The 15,965-nt window shown below is 42.2% G+C and overlaps 2 protein-coding genes across 2 annotated transcripts in view; one reads left to right on the forward strand and one right to left on the reverse strand.

The window, feature by feature from the left end:
• siglec15l (sialic acid binding Ig-like lectin 15, like) overlaps window positions 1–9,414 on the reverse strand; it is an 11,754-nt gene extending 2,340 nt beyond the window's left edge. Inside the window, exons 1-4 of the mRNA XM_030072857.1 lie at window positions 9,310–9,414; window positions 7,901–8,278; window positions 7,017–7,376; window positions 4,683–4,724 (exon numbers count right to left, since the gene is read on the reverse strand). Of these exons, the coding sequence (XP_029928717.1) occupies window positions 4,683–4,724; window positions 7,017–7,376; window positions 7,901–8,278; window positions 9,310–9,355 (826 nt within the window). The 5' untranslated portion in view covers window positions 9,356–9,414. The remainder of the gene's footprint in view (window positions 1–4,682; window positions 4,725–7,016; window positions 7,377–7,900; window positions 8,279–9,309) is intronic.
• Window positions 9,415–11,220: 1,806 nt separating this feature from the next.
• Window positions 11,221–13,990, forward strand: LOC115374337 (sialic acid-binding Ig-like lectin 15). The gene is made up of 3 exons (XM_030073194.1): window positions 11,221–11,275; window positions 12,643–13,038; window positions 13,237–13,990. Exons 1-3 carry the CDS (start codon window positions 11,221–11,223, stop codon window positions 13,659–13,661), a joined length of 876 nt encoding a protein of 291 aa, XP_029929054.1. The 3' UTR covers window positions 13,662–13,990.
• Window positions 13,991–15,965: the final 1,975 nt, after the last annotated feature.

The raw sequence follows: 15,965 nt of genomic DNA on the forward strand, positions 1-15,965 counted from the left end.
AGCAAATAACCAATATAACATTATTTAAAGCTACTTATAATCTTTGTTAATATAATAACTTTTCCTCTAATTTAATTACCCTTTTGATCTTGAAATTGCATTTAATGCAATACGAAATTGTGCAGAAGAAAACAATACATTTAAATGTTCCAATATTTTTTTATTTGTCACACACTGGTCAACATTGCTGCAATAGAACATTTTAAATATGCAAGTAAAAACACAGCAGCATTCAACAATATCTGTATCCTTGTGAACAACTGGACACATTATAACTGGATACAACCCTCTAAAACAGGGGTGTCAAACTGTTGCCATGGAGGGCTGAGAGGCTGCAGGTTTTCATTCCAACCGAAAACTCCACTGGGTGATTTCACTGATTAGTCCTTTCTCTCTGCTTGGAGGTGGGGTAATCAGTGAAATCACCTGCTGAAGTTTTCGGTTGGAATGAAAACCAGGAGCCTCTCTGCCCTCCATGGCACCAGTTTGACACCCCTGCTCTAAAACTTCCTCTCTCTCTCTCTCTCTCTCACTCACACACATACACCTGTTTCAAACACCTCCCTTTCATGACCACACCTCATCCCAGAGTTGGACACACTCTATAATGCCAAACTGTGCTGTGTTTACACCACTGCCTTGCCAACACCAAACTGACAAGTCCTCTCAGCTGGGCTTATGAGAGAGGAAAAGTGTGTCTGTTTGTCATATCTCTTCACATCAACACTGTAAACTTTCTTAAAAAGGTAAAAGTTATGGCAGAGCTGTTGCATTGAACTGCATTAGACTGTGCAAGTGGACCTGATATAGTGGCCACTGAGTGTATATTCAACCCCTTGAATGTTCACTGACACAACACACTATGTCTTTACATTGCAAGCTGGTTTTTCAATGTTTGTAACCTTGGTTTTAGTTCACTGTGGCCCAGCTCAAGAAGCACCTGTTGGATGAACTGGAATGTGTGCTTCATAGACCTGGGGTAGTTGAGATGCTGCGCATATTCAAGTCCAAAGAGAATGCACACAGCTTTTGGCAAGTCTTCAATGTTGTCCATCACAACTTCTCCCTCAATGATGATTTTCAGTGAGGCTGGACTGAGATGCAGGGAGGATGAAGGCACTGCACCTTCAGGTTCAACGAGGAGAATCCCAACATCAATGTTGCGGAGAGAGTCATCATCATCAGAGTCCTTAATAAATGACGAGAGCACAATAGTGACATTTCTCATTAAATGACCTTCAAGAATTGACCCATGACAACCATTTATCAGAGTGAAAATTCAAGATTAGGCTGTCATTGAGCCTTTAGATAGTCTTTGAGAAAGTAAGATTACTTACAAAGCCTGCTTTGTAGAAATCTGTGGGGTTGTCACCCAGGATAACAGGAAGCCCTCTGAGCACCAGTGTCCTAATATCAGTTGGCTCTGCAGTCTTTTGGGCAATAAAATGACAACACAAGTGAGCAACCAAGCACATTTGATTGTATCACACAATTCAAAGTTCCCACACCTTCTTAAGCATCATATTCAAGGACCTTTTAAGGCACACTGATGGACTTAAATGTGCATACACAATCTTGGTGTAAGCATGGAAACGGTACATTCCTGGTGTAACTTCCATGTTTTAACCTGTAATGCCTGTAATGTTTTAACAGGTAACCCCTTTTCTCTGATATGAACTCACAGTATTTGCACCTCCACTGCATCTTCAAAGGGACCTGTAAAAACAAAAAATAAGAAAACTTTTAGCACACTTGTCTATGACCATTGTATGTCATCAGAGATCAAGGAAATATGGTATGTTGAAATATTGTCTCCCTTTGAAATTTCTGTTCTCAGCCAGAATAACTTTTTGTTTCCCTGTTTCAGGTTAATTAGAGTTCAAATTGATGCCGAACCAAATATAGAACAAACGTGAACTAACGTTACCACCAGTACGTGCTGTTGTGAACAGTGAAACGACTTCAGCCCGCTAACACTAAGCTAACGATAGCATTTAGGTGACTTGATACTCCTGGAGCTGCCTTTTAGATTAAAAAAAAACCCAAAAAACTTTTCCCTCACCGGCAGGACACACTCGGCATTGAACTCGGTGTTATTAAGGTTGCTCTCAACAACGTACATCTCTCCAAAAGTAATTTATCGTTATAAACTGAACTGAGAAACTTCAGCACGCTAACACTAAGCTAACGTTAGCGTTCAGCGGATTTGTTGCTACCGTTGTTTATGTAATTAAATGTACCAGAAATATACCTACAAACTGTTCATCTAACATTTGCGCTCACCGCTCCACTCGCTGCATTTAACGTTAACTTTGCTTCCAAAATCCTCAACTTTATCAAAGTGACGTTAACGGTCGCGTAACCACAACTAACCGTCAGTAACGTTAAGTTATAACAGCACGGTGGAACGCGGCTATCTTTTAGGTAGAAAAATGTCTACAGCTTTCTGCAAATAGTTGTGTACACACTTACCAGTCCACTTCGTTCAAAGACCCACAGCTCTGTTGTGCTTTGGCGCCGCAGCCAAATCACACACACACAAACACAGGAGCTGTGGTTGAACTTGTCCGCGCATGTTGCCGCAGGGCTAAAATTGATTAGGCCCCGCCCCTTCACTGCAAAATTGTAATATCCTTAGTTATCTCTGCTTAACAAGATCATTACACTGTATATTTTAGCAGAATAGTACAGTCGACTAATTTGATTTAGCAATGAGACAGTATTTTTACCAAACATGACAGAATAATTAATGATTACTAAAAAGTTTAATTACAAATAATATCTGGGTTAAGAGTGTGGGTTTGGAGACGCTGCGATAAATACCGCTTTAATAGCTGTAATATAAAATACTGATCCCCTCAGAGCTGAGGTGACTCACGGCTGTCCAGGCTGATGTCTGAATAAACGAGCTGAGGCTCTTCAGCGCCGCCTACTGGAGTGTCAGGGCAGCGCTGCGGGAAAAATCCTGCAACGAGAAAGCAGATATGCAGACGACACCGCCGTTTACCCTGATGAAGACTTTGTTTACAGTCAAAGAGTTTTTAGTTATCCAACCATTCTCCTCCGCTACAGCAACAGTTACCATCAGTGACCAGGGACACGTCGCCATGTTGGAGTGACAGCAAAAAGTAGCATCCTACTCTTATAATAATAACATTCATTTGTATAGCACTTTTCAATCCATGTTATAAAGTGTTTCAAAGGAATAAAATGGAGAGACCAAGAAATCAACAGCAGTAAAGAAAAATGGACAGGAATAAAAAAAAAAAAAAATAGAATACATGAATAAATTATTAATAACAAACACCATAAAGTCAAATAAGATCATTTCAAAACAAAACAGAACAATGTGTCCTTTACATTTCTAAAAACTAAAAGCAAATTCAGGTGTTATTTGAGGGAAGAGGCCAAGATAATACTTTAATAATAATGTTCTATTTATTTATAATATTTCCTTTGATTGTTACCCTTCCAACATGGCCGTGTCCTCTCAAAATCATCAGTGACCAAGGTAATAATAACTTGTAAGAACAGGCTCCTATTGGCTGCTGCTATGAAGGCAGAGCTCCCCATGGGTTAAATTACTCACTACTTTGTTCATTTTGTTTTATTCTATTCACTTTTGTGCAGTATTGCCAAAGTCCCTGGAGCATAAAAGATGTTTGCTAAGAAAAGAGTGACATTTTATCTGATAAATTTGTCTGTAATTGTATGAAAAGTCAGCTTTTTGGCAGGGGGCGACAGAGGCCACTTCCCTGTGAAAGTGCAGGGTAATAACCTGGGGCCAGATTCTCCAAAAAGTTCTTACTAATAATCTTAAGACGTTTCGTAAGAGGAAAAAATGAGAAGTTCATAAGAATGTTCTCAAGTGCTATTCCCCATTATTTTCTTAAGAACTGCACATTATCTTAAGAACTTCTTGATTTTTTCCACTTACGAACTTCTCAACTCTCTACCTTTAAGTAAACAAACAGCCTCTAGCTGCAACCCACAGCAGCTCCATCTAAAATACAACAAAACAATATCCATTATAGTCTCAACTTTGATTTGATGTTATAAAAGTGTTTTCTCAAAAATTGAGATACATACTTTGTATTGGACAGTGACGATATTACTAACCTATTAGTTAACAGAATCTAAATATAACTGACACGAGTGGTGACTGGTGGCTAAACAAAATGTCCTCATATAGACTCAGAAACAATAGCCTCTATGTGTCTAAATACTGGTTTAGATATTAGACTGAATTAGAGTTTAGATAACGATTATCACTATGTTAACATATACAATGTAAAATTATTAAGGTATTAGCCTACTACATTAATCTATGTTATATAATCAAATTTGGCTCTAAATTAATCAAAGATGTTTGAAAAATAGCTTACCTTCACACAGCATGTGGTTACCTAAGACGACCTTTACCTGTCTTAAAGTTACGATACTATTCAAGAAAAATAGTAAGATAATTTCTTTCAAGAATCCCATGTATTCTTAAGAAAAATCTTAAGAATAAAGTTGAGAACATTCTTAAGCTCTTTTGTTTGGATTCTTAAGATATTTTGTTTGTGAATTCGAAAATATGTTAAGATTCTTCTTAAACCCAAACTTAAGAAAAAAAGTGGAACTTAAGAAGAAATTTAATCTGAAGAACCTTTGGAGAATCCGGCCTCTGAACCACTTACCCGCATCCACATTATCATAGACAGGAGTTGCTTCAGCTCGAGCTGCACAGGAAGACACAAACAAAAACAGCTCAATAATTACAGCATAATAATTATAGTTTGTTTATTTATTTATTAATTAATTAATTTATTTATTTCTTGTTGGATAAAGTATATAACCAACAAGATATAATGCAGGATCAATTAATGATATGGTAGCATTGGAAACAAGTGGCAATATCTTATCCCATTATGTATTTTACTATTAATTCAAGTAAAATAAAATAAAATAAAAAAAATTGTCTGTTATTTGAGTCTATAGTATTATTAATTACAATTTGTATACATATGCAAACACCATCCCGGTGATTCTGCATGTTTAGGAAAATTTCTAAAAATATACAAATTTAATGTTCCTGCTGATCTCCTCCCAGAGCGAGCAGTGGGGTTTCAGAGCTGCCACATCACTCCTCCCTTTCCTGTAGCCACTGGTTTCCATTCATTCCACTACGATATGAACATGAACTTTCAGAGCCTTCACACTTTCTTCACTTGTTTTCCATCAGCGGAATAAAGTCCTCCACATGAGTTTTCCTAAAAGCAGCAGCACTGTTGGGTGTTCAGGACTTTTTCAGACTGAAACGCTCCCTCCTCCTCTTCCTCCTCCGCCATGGAAAATAGTCCCTGGGGAAACATTTTGCTTTCCACAGCCAATTATCAGCTGTGTGGTTTCTGAATGTTGAGGACTTTGTTTGCCGAGAAGCAGAACATTATAAGGCGGCTGCTTCAACCACAAACTCACATCTTGGTTCTATGTTGTGAAACCTTTAGTTCAATTGCAGGATTTGATAAATGGTTTGTTGACAGAAAATATGGGTACCCTTACGAAACAAAAATATATTGCAGTATTTTGGAAAATATCACGTGATCTATTAGATAATACATTTCCATATATGGGAATTAGTCTTCATATTATCCAATATATTGAAATATATGCATATATGCATAGACCATACATTTCTATATATTGATACATATAAAAAATATATTGCAATCAAGACCAAAAACGGCACTATATTTTTACATGTAATAGTTTGTCTTTATATGTTCAAATATACTTCAAATATGCCTATACCATATATATATATATATATATATATATATATATATATGTATGTATGTATGTATGTATGTGTGTGTGTGTGTATATATATATATATATATATATATATATATATATATATATATATAGCAACATATATAAAAATATATTGGGACGTTTTTTTAACATTGCATATTTTCCAATAAACAACCTGGACATATGCATGGACCATGCATGGCATATATCTGTACCTTTATCTTCAATACATGATCCTATATAATTGGAAAGTCATAGATCATGTATGCTTAAATATATGTACTCAGTATTCATCACATATAAATCGAAATACATTATGGAGGATTTTTATAAATATAAAATGACATATATTATATAAACACATATATATTCATATGCAATATATTGCAATATCTGAAATGTGCAATTACTTGATGCAATATATAAATATATTGCATAATATGTTTCACCAATATATTATTCCATGTATTGCTATGACATTTTCAAATATAAAAATGTATTTAAATATAATGTAATTCCATATATTAAATGTAATATATTCTAATATACTACCATATATTTCATTTAATATATTTATTTTATTTATTTATTTAACCTTTATGTAACCAGGAAATCCCTTGAGATTAAAATCTCTTTTTTGAGGGAGACCTGGCCAAGAAGAGCACACCATGACAGAGTTGCAGAAATTCCAAAATAAAACACGTTAAGAACAGACAAAAGACAACAGACACATACAACAAAATCCAGCTTAGGAATAGCAATTGCACTCTTCAGTAACACAGTTTTTTATCAGAGCTTTGAACTCTCCCAGGGAGACCAAATCATTAAGTTGTAATGTGTTCTGAAGATTGTTCCATGACCATGGCGCAAAATAAGAGAAAGCTGCTCTACCAAGTTCCGTGCAAATCCTGGGCACCTGGTAGAGCAGCCTTCTAGTGGAACGGAAGTTATAACAGCTGTTTGTATTGGTAAATATATTTTCTTTCCGTAAGGGTAAACTGTAGTTAGTGGACCAAACATTCAAAATAACTGGGCTGGCCCTTTAATTTGACTCTGGGAGTGATATGTTTTCCTTGCTGCAGGGTTCTGCAGGATTTTGAGTTGGTGTGTATGGGATGTGAATGTTTCTTTAGAGCCAGTCTGGCCACCTCATCACCAGGTCTCTCACATGACCTGAAACTCAGCCAATCAGAACAGAGAAGCAGGAGTGTACACACCTGTGTTCCTGCGGCAGCACACAGCCAGGCCGGCGAGCAGCAGCAGCAGCAGCAGCAGCATCAGGCCTCCACACACACTCAGAGCCACACTCAGTGTGTTAACAGCTGGATACCGCCGCTCTGCCCCCCCCAGCCCATTCTCCACCCTGCAGGTAAACACGTCATCCTCCTGGAAGGGGATGGAGCTGCTCAGACGGTACGGGCCAGGCCCGACAGACGGGTCCCTGGGCTCCAGCAGGCCCCTGGAGGCCGACAGCCAGGTGATGTTGGGTAGCGGGTGGCCCTCGGCCTCACAGCGCAGCGTCCTGTGTGGAGCGTCGGCCACTTCCTCCTCCGAGAGGCTCAGGATCTCAGCTTCAGCTGGGAGAGAAGCACCATGGAGGAAAAGTCAAGGATTATACAAGACAGAGTCGTATGGTGTGACCAGACAGCGCTGTGTAATTACCAGAAAATTATCAAAAAATAAAAAATAATTCAAATTTAAAAAAAAAAATAAAAATGGCAAAAAACAAAAAAAATTAGAAAACAATATTTGATTTTTTTTTTTTTTTTTTACAAGTAAATTATATTCATAAGTAATGAAATTATATATTTAAAATTCAAATCAGGTGGATTGACATCAGATTTCTTGTGTTTAAATTCAGTTTTTTTCTGGTTTGGTTGTTGTTTGTTGTTGTTGTGGGGTTTTTTTTCAGCACATGTTAAAATAAAGGCTAAAATAAATGCTTTTTAACAATATCCAAAATTTTTTTTAATGCATTTAATTGTGTTGCGATAAAGAAGATACAACTGAATAACAGCGACATCTTGTGGCTGTTTGGGCTAACTGAAAAAGCTAGCTGAAAAAGAGAAGAGCTTCTATATATTCCCCTTCATGCTTTTACCTGTGACGTACAGTTGAGTTGCACTTTGGGTGTGATCTCTGTGCCGCTCCAGCTCCACTCGGCAGTAGTACGTCCCGTTATCGGTCAGCTGCAGCCCCCTGATGAGCAGGGACAGCACCCCCTGCTGAGGATTTCCATTCAGCGAGTACCGCAGGCCGGGCTCCAAGCAGTCGCTGAGTCCTTCGCCCGTCTCATTTGTAATCGAGCATCTGAAGAACGGCTCGGCGTCCGCCACCCTTGCCAGCCATTTAACGGTGATGTATCCCTTGTAGTCCTGCTGTTTGGGGTGCGTGAAGGAGCAGGGCAGGACGGCGTCCTCGCCCCGGGCGGCCTGAACTAGCTGAGAGACCGTCATGTTCCACGGGGCTGAGAGAGACCCTGAAGGAACAGAGGGACCAGACAGCTTCATGTCAACATGGGCCTGTCGTCCAGACCAGGATCAGTCAACCGCAACCTCAGATCCAAACGGAGGCGAGATGAAGAGCCGATAAATTCTGGAATCTGCACAAACTCTGCACTCCAGCAAAGCAGGTAATCTACACTGGAGGTGTCACGATGTTTAAAGTTTGAAATGAGAGGGCACATCACTCTGTTTCCTCTCCTGTAACCTTGCAAACACTTCCTTCAGCACCTGATTGGACGAACGCTTCACTAGCAGGCTGTCCTCTCCCGGACTTTGACCCGGGCCAACATCACGGCTCTTTTTGAAACTCTCCTTGACATTTCAAAAGTAGTTTCACCTAAATGCCTTTCTGAAAACATCCGAGGCAGAAATAAACCCTGCGGTTGCTGCTGTCTTCGTTTCAGATCCACAATGGTTTGTTTAAAGGTTTTGCAGGAGTTTACAGAGGCAATTTGCACAAAGTAACCTAGACCTCAACTTGATGCCTTGTGGCCTTAATACTGGATACAAACTACATACTGAATACAAACCCATCTTCCTAATTGTAAATATATTGACAAAGGAGTTTCTTACAGATAAACCAAAAGGTATTCTGTCTGCACACACTGCAGACACACACGGCTGCAGAATCACATCATATAGACACATTTCCCTGGGATTCAGCAGCACATGTTTGGGATTTTGGAAACTTCAGCATCTCTACTAAAAATTGGAATTTGCGCAAATCATGTGGCAGCTTGAGTTTTCAACAATGACCCCGCTGTCGGAACAGGGTTTAGGTTTGATAATAAAGTCTAAACAAAAAAATCAGGTACTCTTCCTTACCATCCTAACTGTTGGTTGTCCAATTATTACTTCCTGTCCTGATTTCTGTCACCGTTTGCAGATTTGACTCAGTCTTCTGTGTGAACGCTTAATCTGGATTATATCACAAAGGACTGCAACATCAAAATGTGTGTTTTGGTAAAAGACATAGACACTGAAATGACAAACAGATCCACGTTACCTGTGACGATGACCGCCAGAATAAGAGCACAAGACCGAGCCAGCATCCTTGTCAAAGCGCTGCGGTGTCAGCAGCGGTCTGACGCTGAAGCAGAGAGCAAAAACAGATCTGCACCCAACGACTTAAATAGCAAACGGCCTCATTCAGGAAGTCTTGTGCAACTTGGCACATGATACTTCTTGTGGGGGAAAGGCTTCGAAAGAGGTTGAGAGAGAGAGAGATTGAGAGGGTAGTCTGAATCTGTTGCTGAATGAGCTCTTGAGTTTGTCTGGTGTTTTCTGGAGGGGATGGGTGGTATTGTCCTTGATCTTGAGGAGCCTGTTGGCATCTTTTTTCTTAACAACCCCTCAGACAAAATGCATGTGTTGGTTGGCTCTCTACCCAGTGAGCCACTGAAACTGTCATCATTTCTTACTGTAGATGCAACCAAAGGTCAAAGGCGAAGGTGACGGTGGAGAGTGAGGTTTTCTTTGTGGTGTGTGTGTGTGTGTGTGTGTGTCACCCCATTTTGGTACGTGGCATCATCTTGAAAAATCTCACTTCCAGAAACAGAGGCACAAACAGAAAGTGAGCTCACCACCTCGTCTCGCCACTTCCCCTGTGCCCCCTCGCCTTGTGTCGGCCTTCAGGGCCTCTTGGCAAACCTGAAACTAACCTGCACTTCATGTACCCATCGTTACAAGGGCAGATCTTCCAGTTCCTTGTTGGGTGGACAAGAGACTGAAAAACTGCCCATTAGCAAAGTGATGCCCAGATAGAACCTCTGCTTTATATTATTAGAAATGATGTCAGACCTTTACAGTTTTGTGTGCACACACCATCTTTCTAATGCATATGCACTTGCACTTGTACACCACCACAGTGGATTTGACAGGCAGTAATCAGATGTGACTGAAGTGCAGACTTTCAGCTTTCATTTAAGCGGTTGAACAAAAATATGGCATTAACCGTTTAGGAATTACAGCCACTTTTATATGTTGTCACCCCATTTTCAGAGGCTCAAAACTCATTGGACACTCGACTAAAAAGCAGTTTCATGGCCGGGTGTGACATTGTGCTGTGTTTGCATTTGGTCACTGTTTGTCAGAAACCTCGACATCTCACGGACAGGGGCGCCGCCAGGGATTTTGCGCCCCATGAAAAGTAATCTTATTGGGCCCTTGTATAGCCGGCCAATAGGCAAACCTTTTTATTTCAGGCCTTTCAAGGGCCCCCTCCCCCATTGTGGCCCTGGGTACATCAGTCCCACTTTTCCCCCCACTACGACGCCCCTGCTCACGGAAACTGAATCAGGTCAGCTGGACTTTTATGTCTTGTCCTTGTCGTTTTATGTCTAAAAGACGTTTCTCCCCTTATCCAAGTTAGACTGGACTGCTGGTCTGACTATCAGTCTAGTCTAACGAACAGCTGGCCTGAGTCCAGCTGACCTGATCCAGTTTCCGTGAGATGCCTATGACCCGGATGAATGAGATTATGCACAGACAACATCTTTAGGAGTGGCCAAATCAGTGTTTCCAGAATTGTTCTTGAATCAAGTCTCAGTTTCTTGATCCTGGTGGCTGATCTGCCTCGCTCTGCCTCATTTCAACACATTTACACTTGTTCCCAGAAAAAAAAAACAATCAAACCCTGAAACAAGTAAGACTGCATTGGAAACAAGCGGGATCAACCCACTGGCAGATTTTTCCCACATGTTTTATGAAAAATAAGATTTCAGGACTGACTATCAAACTCGGTGGCTCTTTAAAATGGAGATTTTTTTTGTCCAGTCAAAACAAGAAGAGCGGAGGGACTGGAAAGCCTGAAGCATGCAGCTGTGTCTGGGTGACGCTGAGTCACACACACACACACACACACACACACACACACACACACCATGCCTCGCTGTGGTGTGTGTGTCTCAGTCTCATGATGGACGCCCAGTTGGTCTGCAGCTTCCTCAGCTTGCTGCTGTCTGCTACCGGAGGTGAGCACACACACCGGGGACTAATCTGAAGCTTCACACACAAATCTGACGGTGGGATGAAATAATCCCACTTGCATCCGATGCTGTTTCACTTATTTCACTTTTTATTTTCTGGGAACAAGTGTAAATGTGTTGAAACAAGGCAGAATGAGGCAGATCAGCCACCCGGATAAAAAAAAAAAAAAAAGAGACTTGATTCAAGAAAAATTCTTGAAACAAGTGGATCAACACTGGAAACAAGCAACAACATTAGATAATCCCATCTGTTTCCAACGCTAATCCACTTGTTTCCAGAATTTTTCTTGAATCAAGTGTCATTTTCTTGATCCGAGGGGCTGATCTGCCTCATTCTGCCTTGTTTCAACACATTTCTACTTTATGCTCCCAGATTAAAAAGACATCCTGTAGTAAATGAAACAGCATCGAAAGCAAGTGGGATTATTTCATCCCACCGGTGGATTTTTGACCCTGTAGGAAGAAGAAGAAGGTGTGAATGCTGGAGGTGAGACTGAGCGACTTGTTTTGCTGCGTGTCCTCAGATTACGATGTCATGGTTTTCTGTCGCTGTGTTTGTCTCCTTTGTGGCAAAAAGTTTCAGGATTTTAAAACGTAAAGACCGAAGATACGAGAGAAACACATGACCTTTTGGGATGTTTAAAGCAGGCGTGAGTCACTCGCTGCAGTGTGTGTGTGTGTGTGTGTGTGTGTGTGTGTTTAGTTCCCTGGGTGTGACTTGAGTCCACACGGTGGGAAAATCTCATTAGTTGCTCCGTGCTCCCCTGACGGCATAGGGCCACGAGAAAAAACATAATAATTATGGAATTATGGAGATGATAAATTAATTAAAAGTACAAAACTCAGAGAATTTGAGTGAGTTTTTTTTCTTGTAAATTTACAACTTCAATCTAAGAGAATATCTAATTTTTTTCTCATGAATTTACGACTTTAATCTCAAAAAATTAATCTGTTTTTTTTTTTTTTTTTTTTTTCAGAATATTACTCTTCCCCCCGGAATTCCCCGAATTTATGAGATTACAGACATGAACGTACATGAAAAAAATTGAATATTCTCTGATATTAAAGTCATAAACATTATGAGTAAAAACTCATAAATTTACAAGAAAAAAACTTGAATATTCTCCGAGATTAAAGTTGTAAATTTACAGGGAAAAAAAACTCAAAAAAGAGAAAAAAAAACAAAGTGCAGGGATCATGTCCGTCTCTGCCGTCTGTGCTCTTATCATCGTACTGCCATGTGTACGAAGGTAAAGTGGACAGTAGGGATTATCTAATCTTAATCTGACCTGGGGAGCAGACAGCTGCTGGTTTGTTTCTGGTAAACGTGTTGAACCCGTCCCTCCCTGCAGCCTGCGGCTCCGGTGACGACGGCTGGTCCCTGAAGGTGCAGCCGGAGGTGCGAGCCATCGAGGGCTACCCGGCAGTGCTGCCCTGCACCTTCAGCCACCCGCAGCACTCCCAGCATGCCTCGCTGCAGGTGGTGTGGCGCCTGGGCCACGGCCGCAGCGCCGCCGTCCTGTTCCGCTGCACCAGCCGGGCGGCAGCGGCGAGCTGCGAGCCGGGCCCCCAGCAGGACCAACGCTACCGGCTGGAGGGGAACCCGCGGGAACACGACCTCTCGCTGCGTATCAACAGCGCCGCCCTGCAGGACAGCGGCCGCTACTACTGCCGGATGGAGGTGCAGGGCCACGAGCACGAGCACGCCAGCTACGAGGACAAGATGGGCACCAGGCTGCGAGTGGAGGGTGAGGCAGCTCTTCTTCTCCTTTAATCTGTTCATCCTGCAAAACCCAAGAGGCTTATTTAAAGGCTCGTTCTTTTTACTAGTTTCTTGCTCAGTTCTGGGTCATTTCTTTGCCAATTTTCTAACTAGAAACAAAAAGAAAAAGACAAAAGAAACGAGCAGAAGCGCCGTGACCCAGTGTTTCCCTCCTGTCTTGCAGCCGCCCCGCGGATCCTGGGCCTGTCAGTAGAGGGCAGCGAGGAGTCGGGGTACAGAGCACTGTGCCGGGTGCAGGGCTCCCCGCTCCCGGACGTCCAGTGGCTGGGGCCGGACGAGCTGCTGGAGGGGGCCGCCGTGGGCCCGCTGGCCCAGGGCGTGCCGGGCCGCTACCACACGGTCAGCCAGCTGCAGGACGTGGCGCCCGGCCAGCAGTACACCTGCAGCGCCTCCAACCCGCTGGGCAAGGAGCAGGCCGCCCTGTACGTCCTGCCCCCCCGGCCCGGGCCCCCCTCCGTGGGGGCCTCGCCGCCGCTCATGCTCCTCCTGTCCGTGTCACTGGGGGCCAAAGTGCTGCTGCTGCTGGGTGTCGGGGCGTGGCTGGTGCAGGGCGGGGTGCTGCCCGGCCTCGGCTGCTGGGCCAGATAACCCCCCCACCCCCTGCTCCTTCTCTCTGTATGTTAAGTTCTTCCAGTTCCTTCACAGTGTTCCTGTTCCACCCGGCAGGATTAGCACCAGCAAACACCAGGATGTAGCATATAATCTTCTGCACAGTTATCTGGCTAACTTTCTAATCCTGGATTGTGGATTACCCTCCTGGTGTTGTACCAGGCTCAGATTGGTATTTTATCAGCAGTTGATTGATTTTGCATTTATTTTAGAACCAATCAATACTGCATTCACTGTGTTTGTGAAGCCCTAAACCTTGTATTATTATTGATAGTATCATTATTATTATTGTTATAGTGATGGTCTAAATGCTGTTCCACCCTGCCAAGAATAAAAGTTTTGGTGAAAGAATAAATTCATTGTTCTGTTCCTATGTACAGATATTACATTTAAAATATGGAGTTTTGTGTGTTTAAGTGCAGACAATCCCACATCAGTCAAACCACAGTGTGCATGTTAAGTCTGTGTTAATAAACTGCACTGAATGAGCAACACCAAACAGAGCTCTACATTTACACATTTTCACATCACATGTTCATGTTGATGCTGATTTAAAGAAATGGCAAGAAATAATAAAAGGCTGTTTTTGTAACAATAAAAATCAGAATAGAAATCAGAAACATCAAGGCAGTCAAGTTTCAGGCAGCATCATCGATTTAACAGAATCATTTTTATTCATATTAGTGAGTTCCCGTTCCTTTAATATATAGATTGAAGCTCGTTAGTCGATCACTCAGAAACAATCTACTAAAGTTACGATTCAGAGACAACAAACTGACAGAAACAGTGAGAGAACCTTGTCGACTGAAGATGCTCCAGGATGTTCAACTTTACTCCCTAAGCCACGTTTTTCTAACCTCTAAATACATAATATTGATGCACAGAGTTCTTAATAAAGGACTGGAGCGGCACTTTAACACAGAGGCAATCTGAGACAGGATTTTTCCTAATTTGGTTTGGCAGAAGTAAATTCGAACTAACTTCATGAATCCTGTGTTATCTCAGGAAGTGATTTTGGAAATCACACGTTTCCTTTCTTAACCCTCCAGTTTGACCACATTTAGCGTTCAGCATCTCTAAACACATCAGGGGTGTCGCACTGCTGCCACGCAGAGTCAGGAGGCTGCAGGAGCTCCTTCCAACCAGAAGGTCCAGCAGGTGAGTCGCTGATCAGCTCCTCCTCTCCGCTCGAAGGTGAGCAGTGACTCACCTGCTGGAGTTTCTGGTCGAAATGAAAACCTGCAGCCCCTCGGCCTCCGTGGCACCAGTTTGACACCAGTTTGTTTGTGCTTCATATTTACTGAACACTCCTAATTTAAGTGGGTAAACATTAAATTAACGTGACGATATGTTTTAATTGGACACATTTTTCACGCATCATTTCTTTCTTTGGGCTCAGTTTGACCTCCAGGCTGTTATTGCTGGATAAAACATAGAAGAAATATCAACATTGTACACACATGACAGTACTAATCTTCAGAAAACTTCCCTCTGCCTTAGGGATCTAACATAACATACCCATAACATAACACACCTGTTGTAACATAATCACACCTGGGAACAATTTTTATTAGAATCATTTTCTGGAGGTTTAAATTAGTGGGGTCCAACTGATTAAAGAAAGTGTGTAAATGGTAAAAATTTACAGCGGCCTAACCCTAACCCTAAACTAACCCTAACACTAACCCTAACCCTACATGGGCAGCAGGACAGGCTTGCTGTAGCAGACAGGAAACGCGGCCTTGCAGCAGTCCTCGTCCCTCCAGCCGAAGTTCTTCTTGGCGTCCAGCGTCATCATGGCGCACTGGCCGTCGTGCGCACCGCCCGGCTCGCCCCGGTCCCAGTTGGTGTAGTTGATGGGGGCCCTGCTCACCCAGTACCACTGCCCCGTCAGGGAGCTCCGCCGCATGCCGATCCACACCTGCTTCAGGTTGTCGGCCTGGCTCAGCTTCCCGAGGATCTGTTTCTGGGACGCGGCGCTGTCGGGGCTGAGCAGCTCCAGGTCTTTCTCCCTGCAGTACTTGACAGATTCGGGCCAGCCATGCGCCACATCTCCGATTTCAATGACCTCTGGGAAACGGCGCAACCCCTGAAGTCTGGCCGAGGGTGCAGGCGGCAAAAGAAGGGAGATGACATCGGTCAACTCTGAGTCAAAATCGATTTCTCAACAATTTTGTTCATCTACTTACTTCTCTTGGTGAATTTAATATCGCTGCTGTCAAATCAAAACCTTGTGTCTCCATAATTTCAACTTTTCGGAAACAAAGGAAAACAGTCTTGTCT

Source organism: Myripristis murdjan, chromosome 16 (genome assembly GCF_902150065.1).
Source record: "Myripristis murdjan chromosome 16, fMyrMur1.1, whole genome shotgun sequence".
Lineage (NCBI taxonomy): Eukaryota > Metazoa > Chordata > Actinopteri > Holocentriformes > Holocentridae > Myripristis > Myripristis murdjan.

Excerpts from the sequence above, each read along its gene's own strand:
- LOC115374337 (XM_030073194.1), top strand. The coding sequence starts at position 11,221 with ATGGACGCCCAGTTGGTCTGCAGCTTCCTCAGCTTGCTGCTGTCTGCT. Across the intron at positions 11,276-12,642 it reads GCTGCTGTCTGCTACCGGAG|CCTGCGGCTCCGGTGACGAC; the intron begins GTGAGCACACAC and ends CCCTCCCTGCAG. Across the intron at positions 13,039-13,236 it reads CACCAGGCTGCGAGTGGAGG|CCGCCCCGCGGATCCTGGGC; the intron begins GTGAGGCAGCTC and ends CCTGTCTTGCAG.